The sequence below is a fragment of the Pagrus pagrus genome (assembly GCF_965226575.1).
Source record: "Pagrus pagrus genome assembly, chromosome: 8".
NCBI classification, from domain to species: domain Eukaryota; kingdom Metazoa; phylum Chordata; class Actinopteri; order Spariformes; family Sparidae; genus Pagrus; species Pagrus pagrus.
Genome location: NC_140192.1, coordinates 21,640,579 through 21,660,969, shown reverse-complemented (window position 1 = coordinate 21,660,969; position 20,391 = coordinate 21,640,579). Strand labels below are relative to the sequence as shown.

The 20,391-nt window shown below is 39.6% G+C and overlaps 3 protein-coding genes across 8 annotated transcripts in view; all 3 read right to left on the bottom strand.

The window, feature by feature from the left end:
- Window positions 1–5,461, bottom strand: part of pip5k1bb (phosphatidylinositol-4-phosphate 5-kinase, type I, beta b) — a 33,818-nt gene extending 28,357 nt beyond the window's left edge. The window contains exon 1 of the mRNA XM_084360631.1: window positions 5,285–5,461. The gene's annotated coding sequence lies outside the window, so the exon portion shown is untranslated. The remainder of the gene's footprint in view (window positions 1–5,284) is intronic.
- A 221-nt stretch (window positions 5,462–5,682) lies between these two features.
- On the bottom strand, window positions 5,683–9,291 carry LOC311261380 (uncharacterized protein). 5 transcript variants are annotated; one of them, XR_014623138.1, is made up of 10 exons: window positions 9,069–9,291; window positions 8,024–8,130; window positions 7,866–7,937; window positions 7,544–7,783; window positions 6,852–6,881; window positions 6,700–6,765; window positions 6,326–6,361; window positions 6,142–6,220; window positions 5,955–6,032; window positions 5,683–5,879 (listed from the first exon to the last, which is right to left on the bottom strand). XR_014623138.1 is itself a non-coding variant. In XM_084359944.1 (9 exons), the coding sequence occupies exons 2-8, from the start codon at window positions 8,028–8,030 to the stop codon at window positions 6,005–6,007; spliced, it is 522 nt and encodes a 173-aa protein (XP_084216070.1). In that variant the 5' UTR covers window positions 8,031–8,130; window positions 9,069–9,291; the 3' UTR covers window positions 5,683–5,879; window positions 5,974–6,004. The 5 variants fall into 5 exon arrangements, 1 of the variants encoding a protein (XP_084216070.1); XR_014623139.1 differs by lacking the exon at window positions 6,326–6,361; XR_014623140.1 differs by lacking the exon at window positions 6,326–6,361 and having other exon boundaries at window positions 6,142–6,170.
- Window positions 9,292–11,159: 1,868 nt separating this feature from the next.
- unc45b (unc-45 myosin chaperone B) lies at window positions 11,160–19,106 on the bottom strand. 2 transcript variants are annotated; one of them, XM_084359680.1, is made up of 20 exons: window positions 19,002–19,106; window positions 18,175–18,336; window positions 18,028–18,064; window positions 17,712–17,887; window positions 17,392–17,481; window positions 17,126–17,293; window positions 16,732–16,897; window positions 16,380–16,550; window positions 16,085–16,256; window positions 15,637–15,937; window positions 15,425–15,519; window positions 15,039–15,180; window positions 14,813–14,953; window positions 14,556–14,683; window positions 14,288–14,354; window positions 14,004–14,117; window positions 13,626–13,741; window positions 13,396–13,513; window positions 13,132–13,287; window positions 11,160–12,022 (listed from the first exon to the last, which is right to left on the bottom strand). In XM_084359680.1, the coding sequence occupies exons 2-20, from the start codon at window positions 18,334–18,336 to the stop codon at window positions 11,750–11,752; spliced, it is 2,793 nt and encodes a 930-aa protein (XP_084215806.1). In that variant the 5' UTR covers window positions 19,002–19,106; the 3' UTR covers window positions 11,160–11,749. The 2 variants fall into 2 exon arrangements, with proteins under 2 accessions (XP_084215806.1, XP_084215807.1); XM_084359681.1 differs by having other exon boundaries at window positions 18,175–18,339; window positions 19,002–19,100.
- Between the last annotated feature and the right edge of the window lie 1,285 nt (window positions 19,107–20,391).

Sequence of the window (20,391 nt, the reverse complement as noted above, 5' to 3'; positions counted from 1 at the left end):
TCTTGATCAGAGGTGACAGACTGCTGGGGAAATTAATGTCTTCAAATTTCCGCTTTCTTCAATTCTTTGCTCTACTTGTTTGTCTTCACCCACCCCTCGTTTGCCTTCCTGTCTGATACTTTCATTTTGTCATCACTCCTTCTCATTCTAGCACCCAAGGACCCCGAGTGGGCCTCCGCAGGCCTTGTCATTACCATGACAGGAAGGAGGAGGGTGTGGGGGGCTCAGCAGGGCCAAAATAACAACAACAACAACAACAAACAACAACAAACTCCACAACCTCCCAAATAATCTGAATTCCTGCAGAGCTGCCAACCTACTGCTCTGCCTGCAACCCTCCAAACTAACCAATCATTGTACAAAGGAGCACAATTACGAGCCAATTACCACTGTAGGCCTCCTTTGGCAGATTTTGCTGCGGGGCCGGGAAGGGAGGGGGAACTCCTGTTTGGAAGTCATGAAGATCAAAGCTATAATACTGGGAAAGTCCACATCCAGATTTACCTACTGCAAAGCAAAGCCAAGGGCATTTTAATGGACCCTGACACTAGCATATTTTGACAGTCCTTTCAAGATCAACATATATCTGTACAATCACAAATTTAGGAAGTCAGTGTAGCTGAGACTGAGGCTTTGAGTCTCTAAAATGCATTGAACATACAGTGTAACTGCGTATTTTAATTAGGGCAGCACAATTTATCAAAATATTAGCCAAATTGCAATCACAAAGTCTGCCATAAATGTGTAAAATCTGCATTATAATGAGGTAATGTTCTGCTACAGAGATGCCCTTGCCTACAATTCTTGTTTGTTTTGGTACAGACCCCAACAGATGTCACATCTTTATGATTTTAATAGTCTCATTTCAGTTAAAATGCAGACTATGATGTAATAGCCATCATTCCCCCTAATTGTGAATGATATCGCAATTGTGATACATGTCAAAATAATTGCAATATGATTTTTTTTTTCCTATATCGTGCAGCCCTAATTTCAATTGGACCCACACTGGCTGGTAAATGCCCAGGTCCTGATACACTTCCCACCTCCAATTTGTAATACAGGAAGTATATGTATATTTGTAGTCTCCAAATCCAAACCAAGATAACCCTGATGACATCAAATCAGGACTTAAGATAGCTCCTCCTGAGCCACAGAAGAATTCCACAAATGTTTTTAGTTCGTACTAGTAAAACTGATTTTCATGTGTAAAATCAGTGACGGGCCCCAGATTATGGTCCGCCCCATTATGCACTTTACTTTTTTTTAACTTTCACCCTGAGAAAATCTGAAAAAAGTCATAGGTTATCATAGATTTTTTAGAGAGGACCACCAACTCTAGGTCTACCAAGGAATGCTGAGCTTGTAAACAGGCCTTTTTCAAGGACTAAAAAAAACATTTGTTTTGTTTAACCTATCTCTAAACCTCTCATTTTCATACTGAATTTTAAGGCATACTAACAATACCCCTGTGTAGTAGTCGTAAGCTACTTCTGAATGATTTAATTAAAAGAAACTATGATTTCCTATTTGTTCATTCCACTGCGTTGGAAAATAACGTGGGCGAGCTTTCATTTCCAAATACATTTTATATCGTCTAGTCTAGGGTGAACATTGATCACAGTATACCGATAGTAAAAGATTGATTATGAAGTCCTGGTGGCTATCAGTAGTAAGTGGTATGTGCTGACAGGAGTGCAGCCTGAATGATGAATGAGGACAATATAACAGATAACAGAGAGAGAGAGAAGCCCACGCTGTGCTTAGGTGTACAACACCGCTGAACAGAGGTGCAGAGCCCTAACCTCATCCAATCAATAGAGTATGTGGGTCAAACTGCCCACTGACCTGTCTAGGTTTCAACACAAAGCACCTTCTTATTCAGCAGTGCTCTGGTTTATACTGCCATTGAGAAAGTGCCTCTGATTGTTTGTACTTTGAGGAGTATTGATTCAATTAGTCAAACGTTCTGTTGCTCCATTGACAATAAATTCCTTTTTTGATGAGCAATGAATCATTTTATTTATCTAATATAAACACCAAACACGCTTGTAAATGGTTCACAAACATAGATACTGAGATGGCTAATATATCAGCCTATTTTAATTTATCCCAGATTTATCAGAATCATTTCATGTGTCAACCAATGAGCAACCACACACTGTACAGTACATAAATACCAAACATATAGTTTAATTAATTTAGAGAAAGTATCGGCATTAGTTTTTCCATAACAGACAACTTTATTTTTGAACCTATATTATTTCATCAAGAGTGTCTATGTTGTGTGATTATGTTAAACAAAAATGAATACTGGCTGATTTCTCATAAGATTTTCTCAGGTGTTATCAGTATCTGCCTCGAAAGTCCTTTGATTTTTTCAATTTTAATGAGCTTAATGATTAATTTAGTAATTGATCAATCAAAATAGCACTAGTAGGTTAATGGAAAAAAAAGAGAAATTAAGTAACACTCAGTCAACAACAAAACCAACTACATGTTATATATTGTAGGACATCCCACAACCACAGCCAGTTAAGTAATAGTAAACTTAAAGACAATAACTTCATTAATATCAACTAGAGCAACTGATACCAAATCCTAAGACTCACAAAGATAGATGCCGCAATTTGTTTTTACCCATTGTTTTCAAGCTGTATGAAAACAACCTACAAATCATCTCAATTCTCATTCCACATCAAACGCACCCCTTCGTTCCACAGCTTTGCTGAAATGAAGGGGATCTGATTAAAAATAACCATGAGTGAAAAGCACAACATGTTGCTGAATAACCTGAGATAAAGAACTCTGGAAAGGAAACAAACGCTCTCGTCATGCTTTCAAATGGAACGTGGCACATTAGCACTCCGACCCAGAACATAACACTGTAGACGAGAGAGTGAGAGAGAATCCTCTGAGAGAAGAAATCGAGTGGGTGCAGGAGGAAGAGAGGTCACACTAAACACACACAAACATTACAAGGATTTCATTATCACAACACAGTGAGGCATTTTTTATCAGAGCATCTTGAATGTAACCAGACCCAACCCGGGGGCCACACCCCTGCGTGTGGACACACATGGGTCTGTCGGACCATTATCAGGAATGAGAGACAGAGAGCTGAGTACTACTGTTCAGGGCACTGACTTATATAACTGTCTTAATGAGCCTCATATGCCAGTTATTTTGGTCCTATCACTACTGGGATCCCATGGTACAGTATGAGCACAGTCCACAGAATGCTCTTTGACCCCAGTCACAAGACTGCACTTAAAATCCTAACTCTGTTAACTGCTTTGCTACCTCTTCACAGGAAGCTCAGACAGGATAGACAACTACACATATGCTAATGTTGGCTTTAAAAGGTGGCCTTCTGCTTTAAAGCAGTCTAATTGATTATTGCTTACGGTTACAATCAGTATCACGATTTAATTACTTATTTAAGAGAATCAGATCAACTGCACTAAAAGCCCAAGAAGAGCTGAGAATAAATATGATTTGTGTTGACAAGGTTTTGGCTCTGCAGTGATGTGGCACTTCTGCTGCTACTCAAATGGAAATGATTACATAATACACAGATGCTGCTGACTATGGCAAGCAACATATCAGTGCAAGGGCAGCAGGCAGCAGGAGCTCAGGTGTTCGTCCCAAGGAAAGAGCAGGGGGGATTTGCATGAGCTGTTTTCACTTTCAAACATCCTCTGCGGCAAGCTGCCCAACTGGCCAATTTCACTGCCTCGCAGTCAAATGAGGAAGGACCAGGAAATTCATAAGGAAAACCACAGGCTCATAATCCTGTGTGACACACTGTCCTAAAGCCTGGCTTGAAATCATAAAGACATTCAATCATTAATATCACACTTTGGTCTAAAATTAGTGATAAAAAAAATAAATCAGATGATATTTTAGACATTTGCTGCTTCATTAACCACTTTCCAATGCAGCGAACCAAGGATAACATGAAAAGGGTCACAGGTCAAAATCAGACCCAGGACATAGCAGATACACCTCACTCTTCAGCCTGCTGAACAGTGTGCCCTGTGACAGATGTGTAAAAATGATATGGTGTAGGTTAAACTTAAGAGGAAGCTTATAAATCTTGCATGTATTGTATTTCTGACGGGAAACAACTCTCAAACAAGTTGTTCAAGATCCTCTCTCAAAGCAGAGAGAAACCCCGATGATATTATCATGTCATAAACACAAGCTCAACTGTTGAAATGCCACCATAAGTCCAGATCATTCACTGGACACTACTGTTGTTGAGCTTGCTAAAGCAGATTCCCTGCTCACTATACACTTCTCAATCTCCCAGCACAGCACACAAGATAGTTATCTCTTTTTCTCTCTGGACTGGCAAAGCCATTTCACAGTAACAGCCTGGCTGCCAAGTACCAGGAGGGGAAATGTAGCACTTCACTGTAAAGAGCGGTGATAATGTGATAGGTACTGACGCTCACACCCGTAAATGAAAGGCTGGTCCAGTGCAGCACCTAATAATGTAGACAGATAATATACCTGGAATACAGAAAATCTGTCACCTGGCCTACAGCACATGTTGTGCCAAAGGGATCCAACAGCTGTTCACTGCACACATGCAGAAGTTTCTTAGTAACTTGGTTTGACAAAGGTTAATCTGAGTCCCTTTTTGCAGGTATGAACAGCAAAACCTAGACATGAAGAGCATTATTCCAAGGTCAGATTCCCATAACACGCTTTAACCAGGGACTTTCTTCCTGTCAGCTAATGAGTTACACAACCTTCAACATGCTTGCCTCATTTCCCATCAAACGAGACAGACTTCCAGTTTCTAACTAAAGGCGCGAGACGTAGCTGCAGACGTAAACAACAAACTTCCTCATTAAGTAGACAACAGCAGCAAAAAGTAATGTTGACACAGCAAACACTAGTGACTGTCCTTACACGGCAGGCTTTTCCCACAAATAACAGCAACACGAATTTCGATTGTGTAGATTTTTAGATAGATTAAAAAAAACTACATTTAATTTTACCCCTTCACTTCACTTGAGTGATTTTTTATTTATATTATGGGAAAATGAGAAAAACCTGATCATCTATAAAAACATTGTAACCGAGCAGAAACAGTTGAGGCGCACCTGCGGGTTTTCACCTGTCGCAACACCTGGAGACTGACATTTGCAACGAAATGTAATATGTAAGTATATGGTCTGTCAGAAATTAACATCAAATCTATTCCTACTGTGTAAATACATTTCAGCATTGCTCATGTTTCGCACGATACATCAACTCACAGTCACCTTACCAGCCAATCTTCTTCTGTGTAGTCGTGTAGAAATAATGTTTTCCTCACAGGGGCTGCTGCAGTCCTCACAGAAAGCCCTTTCCTCTCACTGTCGATCCCCAACACACAGATAAATGCTTTGAAGATAAAATGTACGGAGTGTGTATTTCCACCACAGGCTGACTGTGTACAACTGAAGAGTCACTCCTCCACTGAGAGCAGCAAGAAGCCCTGTGTGTGTTTCTATGCCCTGCCTCTTTACATACAGCCATGGCATTCGTGCAGCACTGGATACAAAAAAAAAGACTCGAGTATGCCCTCTACCGGCAAGATCAGGAGCGCGACGGGCCACAGAAGACCTCAATTTGCTCAGCAACAATTTATTTCATGCCAGAAATTTGTATGACAATAACACATTATTGGTATCCCTGTTTTAACAATGTAAAGTAAATTGTGTTGACTTGTAACAGGTAATAGAAGGAAGCATATTTTATAATGTTTATTTCAAAAAGAAAAAGTCACAAAATATTGCAAGGCCCTAGGCGTTTAAGCTCCATGTTCATGTTGAGAAGGAAAGCTGCCGTTATCCAGCCCGGGACCACCGCCATGAGTGTACCTAAAAGTTTAAAGAGTCATTTCAGAATAAGCACATTCACATCAATATTTGCACAACTTATGGGCTATATACTACCTATTTAATTTCCAATAACCTTTCGGTGGTTTCTCCAGGCTTTGCATCCCTCACAGGGGTACAGTCACACCAGAGTCACTGAAACAAATTCATATTAAACATCAGGACACGTTGGTAACATAATATCATAACAGCTAAACATAAGAATAAAGACATTTTGCAAATAGCACTATTATATTTTGATTACCTCGCTGGCTGTTGCTCTGTGGTTCTTGTCTTTTTCCAGAAATACAGAGATAAGCCTATCATTACTAGCACTAAAACACCTGCGGAATAAAGAGATGGATATTTAAGATAACTGAATCACTTTGTAATAAATGCAACTGACCATTGCAACTCTCAATACAACACCCATAAAATATTGCTCTCACCTGATTACCAACATTTGACGGACAAACATTTCAGCCCTGAGCGAAAGCAAGAAGATGGTGGCAGAGTAAAAGCAAGTCGTATTAGTAGCAAAAAGCAATATTTTCTTGACCCGTCTGTTGTTTGTGTACAAAAAATTCTTAAAATGTAAACTTAAACTGTCAAATAAATTCCAGAGTAAAAAGGACAGTATTTAGCTGTGAAATATAGTGGAGTAAAAGTATAAGGGGGAAGAGAAGCAAATACTCAATTTTGTGCTTAAGTAGAGTACTTGAGTAAAATATACTTTTGTTAAATGACACCATGATTATCCAGAAGCAGAAGAAACAGGATGGAAGTAGACAAAGTATCTGATTTGCTGGTGTTCAGAACTTACACACTCCAGCAGCAATGCATCCAGGTGTTGCATGGTCCTTTTTGGGGGCTGGGGGTGGTGTGATAGCTAGAGGAGAGATGAAAACTTCCAGTCAATGGATGGTCAATCACAACAGTGGGCAACATGATGTAAATCGTGTGTCTGCAGTTTACCAATGGGAAAAGCACAGATGTTGCTGTGGCCTATTGGAGGAAACAGAAGCAGTATTATTATGTGTTATTAGATGGAACACCTTCCTACAAACATCACCAAATATATATTGCCTGTATACAATGTGACTATGATGCTATTTCATTTATAAGGAGTTATTAGACAAAATGTCAGAAAATATATTTTAACTGTAAAATGTGACTGTTTTTATGAGAAAATGTGCTGGGTGTGATATTCTAATTTATCTTTAGTATGAACAGATCGGTCACTCCACTTACAGCACGTACTGAACAGAAACATTTCAATAAGAATAGATATAAATCTAGCGCCCTCAGCTGGAGGGATGAGTCCTGACATTGCAGAAGTAGAAGCAGCAACTACAGAGGGCAGCAGCAGAAAATGATTGAGATAAAAGGATACACTTTAAGTCTTTGCTGTAGTTCAGTGGGAATAAATGTAGGTCAAAATTATTCTGTATCACTAAACATGAAACGAGAAACTGGTTGTCTGGACTCTGCTGCATTAATCGCTCTGCTTGATTTGGCTTCCCTCTCATATAGCATCATATAGCAGCATAAACATCATCATTACACTGTTAATCAACTTCACATGGCAGACAGTGAACAAAATGACTGCAAGAAGAAAAATCACAGTGAACAATACATTAAGGGCTTTAGAAAGTTAAAGTAAATACCTTTACATTTTTCAGTCTGAATGTATCCGTTTTCCCCCTCAAAGTCACAGTTACCACGTGTATTGATGGAAACAAATGCCAGACCATCATGTTGGCAGACAGTATTGGGTGGTGGAGGGCCTGTGCAGTTTTCAATGCTGGCTTGATGAAAGAGTAGCTTTTCGTTGCAAAATACGGCAATAACATCAGCAGCACATCCTGGAGTCTTGCAGAAGAACAGCTGCGAAGACCTGTTTCCAGCTGTAACATCAAACAGTATAGCTAAGAAATGACTCATGTAACTTTTTCTATCATGAGAGTATGTAAACAATAGACAGCATACCTTGACTTGCTCTGACTGGAAAGCACTGAGCAAGTCCAGGAATAAACAGTAGCAGAGAGACGAAGATAGACTCTGTTAAGGCAAAAACATGAATTGAAAGGCAGTCTGATGGTTAACATTGGACTGATCTTAAAGTTGGTAAATTATCAGAAACCGACCGTTCATGTTAGAGATCACAGCTGAGAAGGCTCTCTGGATCACCAAACCCAATCCTGTTGCTTTCCACTGTTGCTCACTGGGATATACTTTGTTTCACCAACGTGTCCTGGAGATAAGAAAAGTAATACTTTTTCTCCTGTCTTTACCACTCAGACAGAACCAATTGCTTGGTCTAGTCTGTTTGAAACTTCATGAGCTAAAATCTTCTCGGCACACTACTTCCTCAGCAGTTTTGCCTCAGCTATCCCCTATTCCTTATTTTCTTTCATATCCCCACTTCAATTTGGGTTTTACGGGCAAAATTGTTGGTACTTTCTTATATGACTTAAATCATTACAACTTCCCCTATCCATACGACTTGCTTTGCTGTGTCATTGCTTCCGTCATATACCCCTTCTTGCTGATTTATTAAATGATGTTTGTTTTTGAGTCATTTGAATCACCACAGTAACTCAAAGCTTCACATGAGATACCACTGTATTTTGTATCAGCTGCGGAGTTGGTACTGTTACTGTTGTTAATATGTCTATTTACTTCAAAAACTGGAGAATATATGTTGCTCTGTTTGTGGAGCAAACACAGTGGCTCACACTATTGCAGTCTAACAGCAGCCTCTGCAATTAATCTTTCTTCGTGAAGGTTTTAATGTTACGTTTTAGTTAAAACCATTTGAGAGAGGTGTTTTTTGGAGGATGTAGTTTGTGGTACTATTGAACTGTATAACATTAGGCCTATAGGTTACAGTGACCTGTTTCTCTTCTGTAGCCTGCCCTCATTGGACTACATGGGTTGGACAATATCGAAAGAGGAGGAGGAGAAACAATACAATACATCAGCACCGAACTGAAACTGAAACCTACAGTATGCCGCAATGCTGCCCTGTCCTCACTGACCCGTGGCTTCGGCGATACCTGTGAGTATGTATACACCCGCCGCTTACATTATCACTTGAAAGCTTATCTGCAGATTTTCACCAAGAGCGAAGTTAAAACTTAGAAAAGAGGCAGACAACACAAGACAGTCCTTTCATACTGCAGCACTTACCTTCAGAAAGCTCTCAGAATATAGTCACTAATGCTTGTCTTTATATTCATCCATCATAGAGGTTTGAACATGGGTGCATGGGTGCTCCGTCTTCAGCGGGCGGCTGTTTTATACTGCGGCCGCACCTCCTACACTTCAATAGCGATGTAGACGGGCATGTCAACATGTAAACCGAGTATACCGCCGCTAAACCTCGAATACACTCCACCAGCTCTGCTCAGGTGTCATCGTTACCCTGTCGCACTCCTCACGGCGAGGCAGATAGACGTTAGACGTAGGCTAGCTGTTATATACAGATGTGCGCACAGGGGTTTTCCGTCATGGGAGGGGGTGGCATAGGCTACCTCTTGGTACAGACCATTATTGCTTTAGCGCCATATGCTACATGCAGTCACTCACACACACATACACACACCACTGTCATTGCTGTACCGTAGGTGTTTATTTACTCGCATGACTAACGTACAGTCATGATTTCAATTCCAACACAAGCACGTGACTGTCAGATTTTCACTGACTATTCTTAGAAATCTACGACGGAGTATTAGGGCCACATTGAGGGGGAAAAAAAATCACAAACTTCGAGAATAAAGTCGTAAATTATGAGAATAAAGACGTAATTTATGAGAATAAAGACGTAATTTATGAGAATAAAGTAATAATTTACGAGAATAAAGTCGTAATTTATTAGAATAAAGTCGTAATATTACGAGAATAAAGTCGTAATTTATGAGAATAAAGTCGTAATTTACGAGAATAAAGTCGTAATTTACGAGAAAAAAGTCGAAGTACTTAAAACGGAAGTAGGTCGATTGAATGGTTGTGACAAACAGGTGATCAGATTGTTTACAGAAGTATGTCGATCTTGACAGGTTGCTTATTGTTTACAGAAACATGTATTGATGTGTTTGCATCAAACCAAAGTTTTTATTGTTTACAGAAAATGTATTGATCTGTTGTGATCACAGCAAGGTTATTATTGTTTACAGAACATATGTGTGGATCATTTGTGATCAAGTTGTCATGGATTACAAAAGTAAGCCAAAGACATTGGATTTCTTGAGGTCACTTGCAGATCTTTGTATGAAGAGATTTTATTCTGACTGTTTACTTACTTGTGAAGTTATTAAAAGATATGTCTCTGGAAAAGATGCATTTTCTTGCATAGTCTTTTTAAAGTCCTAATACTTATGATGATATGATGCTGATGTGCCAAAAGATTAAGTATCTCCTTAAAGATCCTAAAACCTATCCTAAAGTACAACTCCACAAAATCCTCCACGGCCCTCATTTACCAACTGTCTTCCTCTAAAACAACAGGTTAGGATATTATGACTTTATTCTCATAAATTACGACTTTATTCTCGTAATATTACGACTTTATTCTCGTAATATTATGACTTTATTCTCGTAAATTACGACTTTATTCTCATAAATTACTACTTTATTCTCATAAATTACGACTTTATTCTCATAAATAACGACTTTATTCTCGAAGTTTGTGATTTTTTTCCCCCCTCAATGTGGCCCTAATACTCCGTCGTAGTAATCTGCTTTTTTAAAAATTTTTTTATTATTATTGAATTTCCAAACACATAAGTGACAGTTATAAGAAAGCAAGTGTCAAGTTTAAAAATCTGCTTTTTAGTCATAGTGACTAAGAACGTGCGTGCACATAGCATGCACTTCCAGAGAAAACAAAATTAAGTTCCACTTTTTTTAACCTGATCGCAAACAACTAGACTGATAAGGACAAAAGAGCCTCATGGAAGATGTGAAGACAAGAATAATGAATGAAAAGAGCTTTCCAATGTGACAGAGAGGCTAGGTAGATCAACAGGTGGGTCATGTGAAATTCAAACTATTGAAAAATAATGTTAAGTTTTCATTAGAAATATTCATACAAAAAGAAGCACTGTTATTCCAGTAAAAAGGGGTTCGTCCCATTTGGGTGTAGCCTACTTCCCAATTAATCTAAATGTTACACTGGGGAAACATGACAAGGAAGCTATGGGGGAAAAAATATCCATTTTCCATTCAAATATTCATGTAAAATGTATAATTACACATTAGCAATGAAAATAGGTGTGCCACAGACAAATTAAATATATATTTTTAATCAAATTTTTTAGTAACATGGGCAAGTCAGCACAAAGGTACACAAAGGTCACACACAGTCGGTGCTGACGAACACAAACTTAATTTCGATCTCTGTTTCATGTTCCGCAAAAGTGGTGAGTCATGTCAATGGCTTTTTAAGCCTGGCTTATTACTGAGCTGGTTGTCATGGTTCCGTTTATCAAAATAAATAGAAATGCTACCTTTCCTTATAGAACTGAAAGAAAGAATAAAAAGAGGGAAGTTTGTTCACATCAGCATCATTTTCCAGGAACTCCAGAGTTGATGCTATAGATAACTATCTATCTCAGATAGATAGATAGATAGATAGATAGATAGATAGACAAACACTCATTCCTGGTTCAGCCCAAAGGGAAATTATTCTTCAACTCAACCCCCAAACAACCTCTGTAAAAGAAAACACTGATTTAGAGTTTTATTGATTTTGAGTCTTATTGTGAAATCCTTTAATATAGTTAATGTGGAAAAAACATTTGGGGTCTGTATTTAACAGAGGAAAAAAGAAGAAGGTCCATTGCTGTTGTTTTTCTTGTTGCCCGATTTTAAGAAGGGCTGGTGAAGGGTTTGATGAGACCAAGATCCATAGCTTTGACTAGGCATGTGCGTGCCACATCAATGGCGTCCTGTCGCTTGGGATTGTCCGCTGCCTTGCCAATCACTGAGAGGATTTCCAGCGTCTCACTTTCAATCAGCTTCTTGGTCAACTCACTGTCATCTGAGTCGAGCATGTTGTAGACAATCACAAGGCCACGGTGCTGTATCCGAGGGTCGGTGCTGAGACACAACCTCTGCAGGATCTCAAGCCACTGGGTGGTCTGTTGGGAGAGATCAATCACTCAACACGTCAGTGACACTCAACAGTAAATCCAGTCACATCAAAAATGCCACATGCTGTTTTTCCAAACTTAGTGGTTTGGATATATTTTTTGAGCACTTGCAGTTCTGAGTAGTGATAAATCAAAATTATTGATTAAGTTATTGTATATATGATGACCATTGCTGTTTATGGGTGTGTGCCATGTCAGTTATCTCTTCATGTCTTTGAGGTTGCTAGAAGAACTGATTGAAGGAGATGATTCCTGTACTCAACCAAGTCTTGAGTAACTGATTTTAAAAACATGTCCGTTCGTCATTCATCCGTCAAGACACAGGAAAAAAATCTGAAAAATGTTTCATTGACTCAGGAAACGCCCTGTCAAGTGTGACAATCTGCGTCAAGAAACTGTGAAGCTGGTGTCAGGTTTAGCAACCATTGTTTTTGCAGATAGACCAATAAAGACTCAAAGTCAAGATTCCCCAGCCTCTAACTTCATTATGCCCATTTTTTCTTTTTTCAAATGTCTCTCACAAGACTCCTCTCACAACTTTGTGAGACACTGAATCATCCCAGTACTGTTAAACCACAGCTGTAATGTTAATGTAACAATTTAAAAATCAAACAGGCCTTTGTTTAAACAAGCCACAGATATTAAGTTATTTCATGAGGCCACAATAGTTAAAAGTTAAGTTTTACAGATTAATACCAAAATGACTTTGTAATATTCCAGTGATACCAAATCAACTTTCTTTTTATTAATTAATTGACTAAAATTTAAACTGCATTGAGTGGTACAAATATTAAGACTTGACACTCTTGACACCCTAAAGCGCCTTCATACACAATGTATCTCTTGCCATTGATGATGAACACTGGATGATACCACAAAACAAAAGAACAGGAATGTAAAGCATCATTATCATAGTTTCCCCCTGTGACATCAAATTCAAAGTCAAACTGGACCTTGACTCTATTAGTGGAGATAAGGAACAAACAGATGCAGTCTAGTTTGGCATCACAAAGGCTTGTAGGTGTTTCACACAGTGCCAAGTTTTTGCTCATGTGACATCTGACAGACTATAAGTTATCAGTTTCTGCTGTACATACCACTTTGGTCATTTTGGTGCATAGCTTCTTCTGAGCAGCAGTAAGCATGGCAAGACCTCCAGCTGCAGCTCTCTGAAGATCTTCATCATCCTCGCCACATAGCAACACCAGCAGCTTCAACTTATCATTGCCATCTTGCAGATAACGATCTTGGACCTAAAAGCACACAGTTGAAATTTTCATTGCAGCCACACCAGACAAGTGTTGCACATGTTGACTCATAAGTAATTATGTGTTGTTGTAGCTGCTTTTGTTTGCTCTCACCTCTTTACATGAAACCAGGTTGCACATGCATTCAGTGGCAGCCTGTCTGATCTGGTCATGGTCCTCAAACATGTAGTTCTCAATTTCTGGCAAAGCGTGCTCTTTCACAATCTTCACTCTGTAAAGTGGATGAAAATCCATTGAAACCCCCGTGAGCTGCAATGGAGTCACTTGCAAGAAATGAGCTATCAGGTGTGAACATAATACCTTGTGATGATGCAAAATGTTACCTTAGTTTTTCACTGAAACCAGACAAGTTGGTGAGGCTTCTCAGAGCTTCGTAGTTCTGCATTCCATCTCTGTCTGTCTGAAGGAGGTTAACTAAAGGCCGCACCACCTCATACACCTGTCAACCAAGAAAGACCATGGGGTAAATAACAAATCAACAGACTTATATGTACAGCAATCAAAAACAATAAATAAATTGTCTATCATTTCCCAGCATGCAGATAAAGAAAACAAGTCAAAAGTAGGGAATGTAAAAAGTTTAAAGTGTGTTGTCAATGAGAGAATAGGAAGAATGTGGTGCCACGGTAAATTTCCACTCCCCATTCCTCACAATCTTTGTCTATAAATATAAACAAAGCAACTACTGTTTCATGTCTTACCCTCTCACCAGGGAAGGCAATTTCTGGGTTGGATATAGATGCAATCTTGGCAAGGGCGTGGCTGGCCTTCACCTTCCCAGCTTCTGTCCCTTCAAGAGCAAGTGGAATCAAAGCCTGAGGGCAGAGCCAGAAAAAACAGCGGTGAACAACAGGAAGAATACTTTTGCAGCAACCAGTTGGTCCAGTTAATGCTTGTCAAGTCACTGTGGAACACTAATTTATTGTGACTTCATAAAGTGTCATAAATTCAATTGTACTCTTTGATTTCCAAATATATCGCTCACCTTTCCTCCGCCTTGGGCTACAATAACACCACGATCTTTGGGATCCTCTGACAATGCCAAGAAAACCCTGAAGATAAAAAAAATGAAAATAATGTATTTCTCAGAAATGCTGCAGTGTAAAAAAATTTGCAGAATTTATTATGTTGTTCATGACATGGCATGTTATGAATCACCCGAGTCGGTTGTAATGGGGGGTTCCAGCCAGTTATGTGACATGTGACACAGAATGAATCAGCTATACTTTGCTACAAGGCACTTCCTCTCTCACCTTGACAACATCTCTTTTGTCTGGTCAGTCAGTATGGAGTTGTCTGCTTTGACCATGACAGCAAGAGCTGATGTGACTCCAGCCTTCAGCAGCCTTTTCACTCTCCTCTCAATAAAGTCCTTCTTGTCCTGAAAAGCAAGTTTACAAACTGTGTATAAGCATGCATACAGTATGAGCAACAGTTCCTGCTCTACCTACGTCAATTTAGATGTTGTGGTCTGAGGGGGTAGTTTGGTTTCTTTTTCTTCCTCTTTTACCTTTGGGTGCTGCTCAGGTACATGCTGCTTTGAGAACTTGGCTAGTTGAACCAGCTCAGGTATGATCTCCTTCTTTTCATAGCAGTTGGTGCAGTTAATTAGGATGCACGCTACGGAATATAAGATTGTCTTATCCTTTGACTGAAAACACAGAAACAGGAAAGTGGTTATTTCTAATGTCCAACCACATTCACTTTATATTTCTCTCTGTCTATTATTTTCATACCTTGGCCAGTTCAAACATGGCTTTCATGGCCTGCTCATCTTCAACAAAGTCATCCTTAACGTCAGCATCATTGGTCAGATAAGCAAGACCCTCGATGGCCCAGTTCCTTGTTTTGGTATCAATCTGGGGATTGCAAAGCCACCTGCAGAAGTGAAATAAGAAACATTTATCAGAAGCTGTGATGATGTTAAGTGGGGAGATTGTATGGTACATTCTGATGCTGTAGGAATTGTATCCAAAACTTTACATCAAAATTAGACTAGATAACTAATAAGGTTATACATCTAGCACGGTTTCCACAACAAATATCTACAAACCACCAGTTTGACAATTATTAAGGGTAATAATCTTCTCGATTCTTTAACAATCTGTGTGTGAGCACTCACTTTCTGCACTGCTTGGCCAGCTTCTCTGTGGAGCCCTCAGCAAACTGCCTTAAGCTGTAATCATCACCTCCAGCTGAACCCAGTTTACAGAGACCCTGGAGAAGACATGGACATGAGAGTGCATACAGATACACATGCAGACAAAATCTAAAAGTTGTATAGTCAAACTGAAATTTTTCAAATTCCTTTTTCCCATTTCCTTGCACACTCACCACCAGTGCTCGTATTTTGATCCTCTCATTCTTGGTCTTCTTGTAGATGTCCTTGAGCAATGACACACCGTTGGTGACGAGGAAACTGGCACGGCTCATCTTTGAGGAGGAATGGATCAGCGCCTCTACAGCAACCATCTGGTCCACCTCACGTTCAGAGCCACACAGCGCCACCATCATCTCCATTATGCCTTGATGTCCAACCAGAGCATTACCAACATCAAATGGACCCTGAAGCAGTCCTGAGATGACGTTGATAGCATGAATGGTCTTGTCCATGTCGTTAGGGTCAATTTTGGATCTAATGGGAAAGGGATGGACAACAAGGGAATGACAAAAGAAAAAATTAAAGCGAAAAAGCATAATGGATGACGTGAGTTGGCTTATTCGACATTTACAAAGTCTTGGCCACAACACTACTTAATGACTTTGTATTTTACAGACGTACTTAATATATTCATCACAAATGTCCCTGAAGTTGGTTCTCTCTGGGTCACATTTGAGGTCGTCATAGATCTTGTTGAGGAGCACGCTTGCGATCAGCTGTGTGTTGTCTGTCAAGGGCAGCTGGTCTGGTAGTTCAGGAACCTGACCACACACCTTGAGGATCTTCTTCAGACCTGGAAAACAAACACATATATACGTACATAAACATATGAATATCTCATGACAGGGAGTCTGGGATGCAGCAATGGTCTTGAGCTCAAATCAAATAAGTGACTTGATGCAGCTGTCTGGCTCACCGTGGTCAATAGTGAAGAGTGCCCTGGTGTTGTCTTTCTCTTTCTTGTCTTTGCGAGGTACATTTTTGCTCAGCAGGTTCAACGCCTGGTCTCTGCCAGTGCCAGACACCTTCTTACTAGCAACCATCTCCAGCAGAGAGAGAAGAATGGTTTTCAGGTCCTTAGATGCATCTGCAGAGGGACAGATGAAATAAAAGATTGTACGTCTCAGTCAGCATCATGGCCATAGTCATTTCCCCTTTACATTATGTCTGTGATTCTACAGGGTTTAGTTGAATTAATAATTAAGCACTGAATGAGTGTTAATAGTAAAATCTACTTTTTGTTACAGATACAGATAAGTCTGTCTCACCCAGAACCAAGGCCTCTTCTTTCCCATACTCCCTACTATCTCCTCCAGTGAGGGAGTCGTTGATGCACTGGAACAGGTTGCAGGTTGCTAGTGCGATCTCCTCATTGTCAACAGCCATGATGCTGCACATCTTATCAATGCCCACCATGTGAATAATAGCCATGGCCTGTTTAGAGGTAGTGAAAAAAAGTAGATTTTGTGGGGGAAAATAAAATGCAAATAATATAAAACTTTTTTCCTAATGGGGTCATATGGTAGAGGTTATACTTTTAAAATGTGTTGTGTTTGGAAAAGGCTACACAGTTGACATTGTAACCCTTGGTCTGGATTTCCACAGAATTTCACTTTCACATTTAATGTGTCTTCTTGACTCATTTTCTATGAGTAAGCTCACCCGGGCTTTGTGTCCTGTGCACATTCCTGACAAAGTACGAACAGCAGCCAGGATCATTTCTGGTTTGCCTGTCTCTATCATGTTGAGCAGCAGCGGCACTCCGTTATTTTGGAAGATTCTCTCTGCTCCGGCATCTTCTCTGGACAGCACAATCAGGTTATTGGCAGCCTAGACATAAAAGCACATACAAGTAGCAGAAGTGAAACCACATTCATATACCCACATCCTAACAAACAATAAAAACAGCAAGGAGAGAAAATACTCACTTTTTCCCTCTTGTCCTTTTCCATTTCATCATCAAGGAGAATGTCAAACATGTTCTGTACCCTCGAATCTGTGGAGAATGTTGTCTTGAGCTGTGGAGAATCAAAACAAAACTTTCATCATTTCCTGATGCTGACATGTCCCAGTCATATACAAGCAGTTTGTTTGTTGTTCAGTGTCAATTTTCCTTTGTTGAAACTGCTGAATACTGTTGAACTCTCAAATACATATAGCAGTGCGGATTTAGCACTGTGGAATAAACATCTGTGTGTTTTTTGTATACTGTATATCTACTTTATGTTATGTTTTCTTTAATGCTGACCTTGGCCTGGATGTCTGCTCCCAGCCTGCGTAGAGTCTCTATGAAGGTCTTGTTCTTTGGTTCAAGAGTGGCACATCTCTGCACATCCTTGAAAGCCATGTCCAGTTTTCCTAGCTTTTCCAGAGCTTGGCAGCGGCGGTACAAGGCTTTAATATCTGCTGCATCAACATCAATTGCTATAAAAGAGGAAGAAAGAGTCATGATGAGTCTGTGGCCTTTGGTTAAAGTTCATTTTGTCAGTGTTTTGGTGTCATTGCTGCTAATGTGTGGTTTGATTCTGTATTTGGTATTTTTTAAATGTCTGTATTCTACCTACCTTTAGATGCATCAGAAGCTGCATTGGCATAGTTTTCCTGTAAGAAAAACAGGGGTTATCTGAATAAAAGTCTAAAAGTGCCAATGACATTGCAGATATAATCTGTTATATATGTTTGTTTTTATACTACTTTACCAAACTGCTTACCTTTTTTAAGTAGCATGCAGACCTGTTCCTGTAAATGACAGCAAGCACTTTTTTGTCCTTGCACACCTTGATGGCACTAGTGTAGCACTCAATGGCCTTGTCAATATCTCCTGCCTGGAAGTGTTTGTTTCCCTCATCTTTTAACTGGATCGGGTCTCCCATCTGCTAGAAAGATGGAGTATCGATTATGACATGCAAAATCTACATATTATGTAACTTTGTATTACACTTATGTTTCATCAATTCTCAGCTCACCAGCCAAAGCACAATTTCACACTTTTAGTTTCATCAGTCAATCAAGCAAATGTAGAATTTTAACTGCAATAAAGCCTCCAAAGGTTCATACCAAAGTCACATTTTACAATCACATAAAGAGATTTCTGGAAACAAACAAATATTTCAAATACTTTACAGATTAAAACAAATCTGCTCAATTGTTTTAGACCTATTTGTCATTTTAAAGGTAGTTATCATAATCTGTCTTCATAAATATATTATTTAAAACTGCTATAGAATTAGAGAATTTTTTACTCTTACCATTGTTGCTAATCAGTATCCTGCTGACCTGGGTCTTCTGTAGCACATGGGCATGCACATGCTATCTCTAACTTTAAATGGCCTCCCCTCAAGCCTTATTTGGGCATGGTCTCGTACCCCAGTCAGAGCATTAGAACAAATGACACTTTCCCAATGGACAGACACCATCTCCTCCTGCTCTCATGATAGGCAATCAGTCTATTCCCTGTGTTCTTATCCTAAGTACCCTCTACATACCTGAATGTCACTCAAATGAACAAAAAATCCAGATGTCTATAGCTGTACAGTACCTTTAGGGTTGTGCGGTGTGTGTCTGCGGTGCCTCTGCGTAGATGGTCTGGATCCCCAGTCCTTACAGTTTGTTACAAACTTTTCCTGTCTTCTGTGACCTCCCCCCACCCACTCCTCAATTTATATTTATGGTGAATCTCAATGAGGTGGGACAGAGCCAAGTTGGGCCAGTCGTCACACACAGGGGTTCACTCCAAGCACACCAGAACCCCAAAGAACAGCTTTGGTCAATTTTCATTATAAACCATGAATATTCGCGTTGCAAAAAATGTCCCTCCAGTAGCTTTGCATTGTCCCAGACTCAATGAATAAAACTGTTATTTTCCTTGAAGTAAGTTATGTTAGAGTGACCCCCTCAAAGATGGTCTGCTCCTGATAAGGTCTATTTAGGGCACAGACAGCTGAGAACTTACCAGCAAATGCCTGATGCCAAAGTGGTTGGTGGGGGCGGGGGGGGCGACAGCTGTAGGACCAGAGAGGAGTAGTATCTTCTGGAAAGAAAATTAACTCGAGCCCCATAAATTGGCATTTTTTGTAGTGATGGTTAGGGTAAGGGCAATGAGCAAAAGAATGCATTGCATCAAAAAGGGGACCTCGTAAGTATACAAGTGCAAATGTGTGTGAGTTTGTGTCTGTTGTTTACGTGTGAAATAGAATATAATAAAACAAAACAAAACAACTGTGGTGAACAGGTCAGAAAGTTTTATTGTCACCAATCATTGCCATAGTTGTCATGTGCCATTTTATGATGAACTGCACTGGTGTTGTTTGGGCATTGCCAAGTCATAGGAACAGGTACTTTATCAAATGTATTGTTTGTTTATTGTCTCATGCGGAAACAGGTTTCACACCAAAGATTTGTTGTTCTTTGCTGATAACATTTAACTACCTTTCATCAAACAATGAACCACCTTGTTGCATGAGCATAAGCATTTAATTAGAAATATTTGGACTTGACAATGGGTTAGTTGTTTCCTTTGCTTGAGTCTCACATGATTTACATCATCCCATTGAAGCACATTGCTGTTAGGTGAAACAAAATGGAAGGCAACACCAGTTGTCATTGAGGTAGCAAATGCCTGTCTGCAGTCATCGCCAGGTCAACAGGACAGGTGGAAGGGAAAAAGATTGCAATACAGTCTAAACTAGGGAAATATGTAGGAATTGATTAAACCTTTCAATTGGCCTCTGCTTTGCCCATTGTGTGTTTTAATATTTTATTGATTTAGTGTGATATTTAATTTAACTTTTTTCAAACACTGTGTTCATATGTCCTCAGTTAAATAAATTGGGGTAATTTTTTTTACCATGTTGTCTCCTCTCCTTCTCTTACCACACACTGAGTGTAGTTATAATGACACACACACAAACACACACACACACACACAC

Bases quoted from the DNA above. Each gene is read 5' to 3' on its own strand.
- LOC311261380 (XM_084359944.1), bottom strand. The intron at 7,784-7,865 runs GTATGCTGTCTA...TTGATGTTACAG, and splicing joins TCCAGTCAGAGCAAGTCAAG to CTGGAAACAGGTCTTCGCAG. The intron at 6,033-6,141 runs GTAATCAAAATA...AATTTGTTTCAG, and splicing joins ACAGAGCAACAGCCAGCGAG to TGACTCTGGTGTGACTGTAC.
- unc45b (XM_084359680.1), bottom strand. From the start codon at position 18,336: ATGGGAGACCCGATCCAGTTAAAAGATGAGGGAAACAAACACTTCCAG. The intron at 13,288-13,395 runs GTGAGAGCAAAC...GTGTGCTTTTAG, and splicing joins ACCTGGTTTCATGTAAAGAG to GTCCAAGATCGTTATCTGCA. The intron at 12,023-13,131 runs GTATGTACAGCA...CTCTCCCAACAG, and splicing joins GCACCAAAATGACCAAAGTG to ACCACCCAGTGGCTTGAGAT.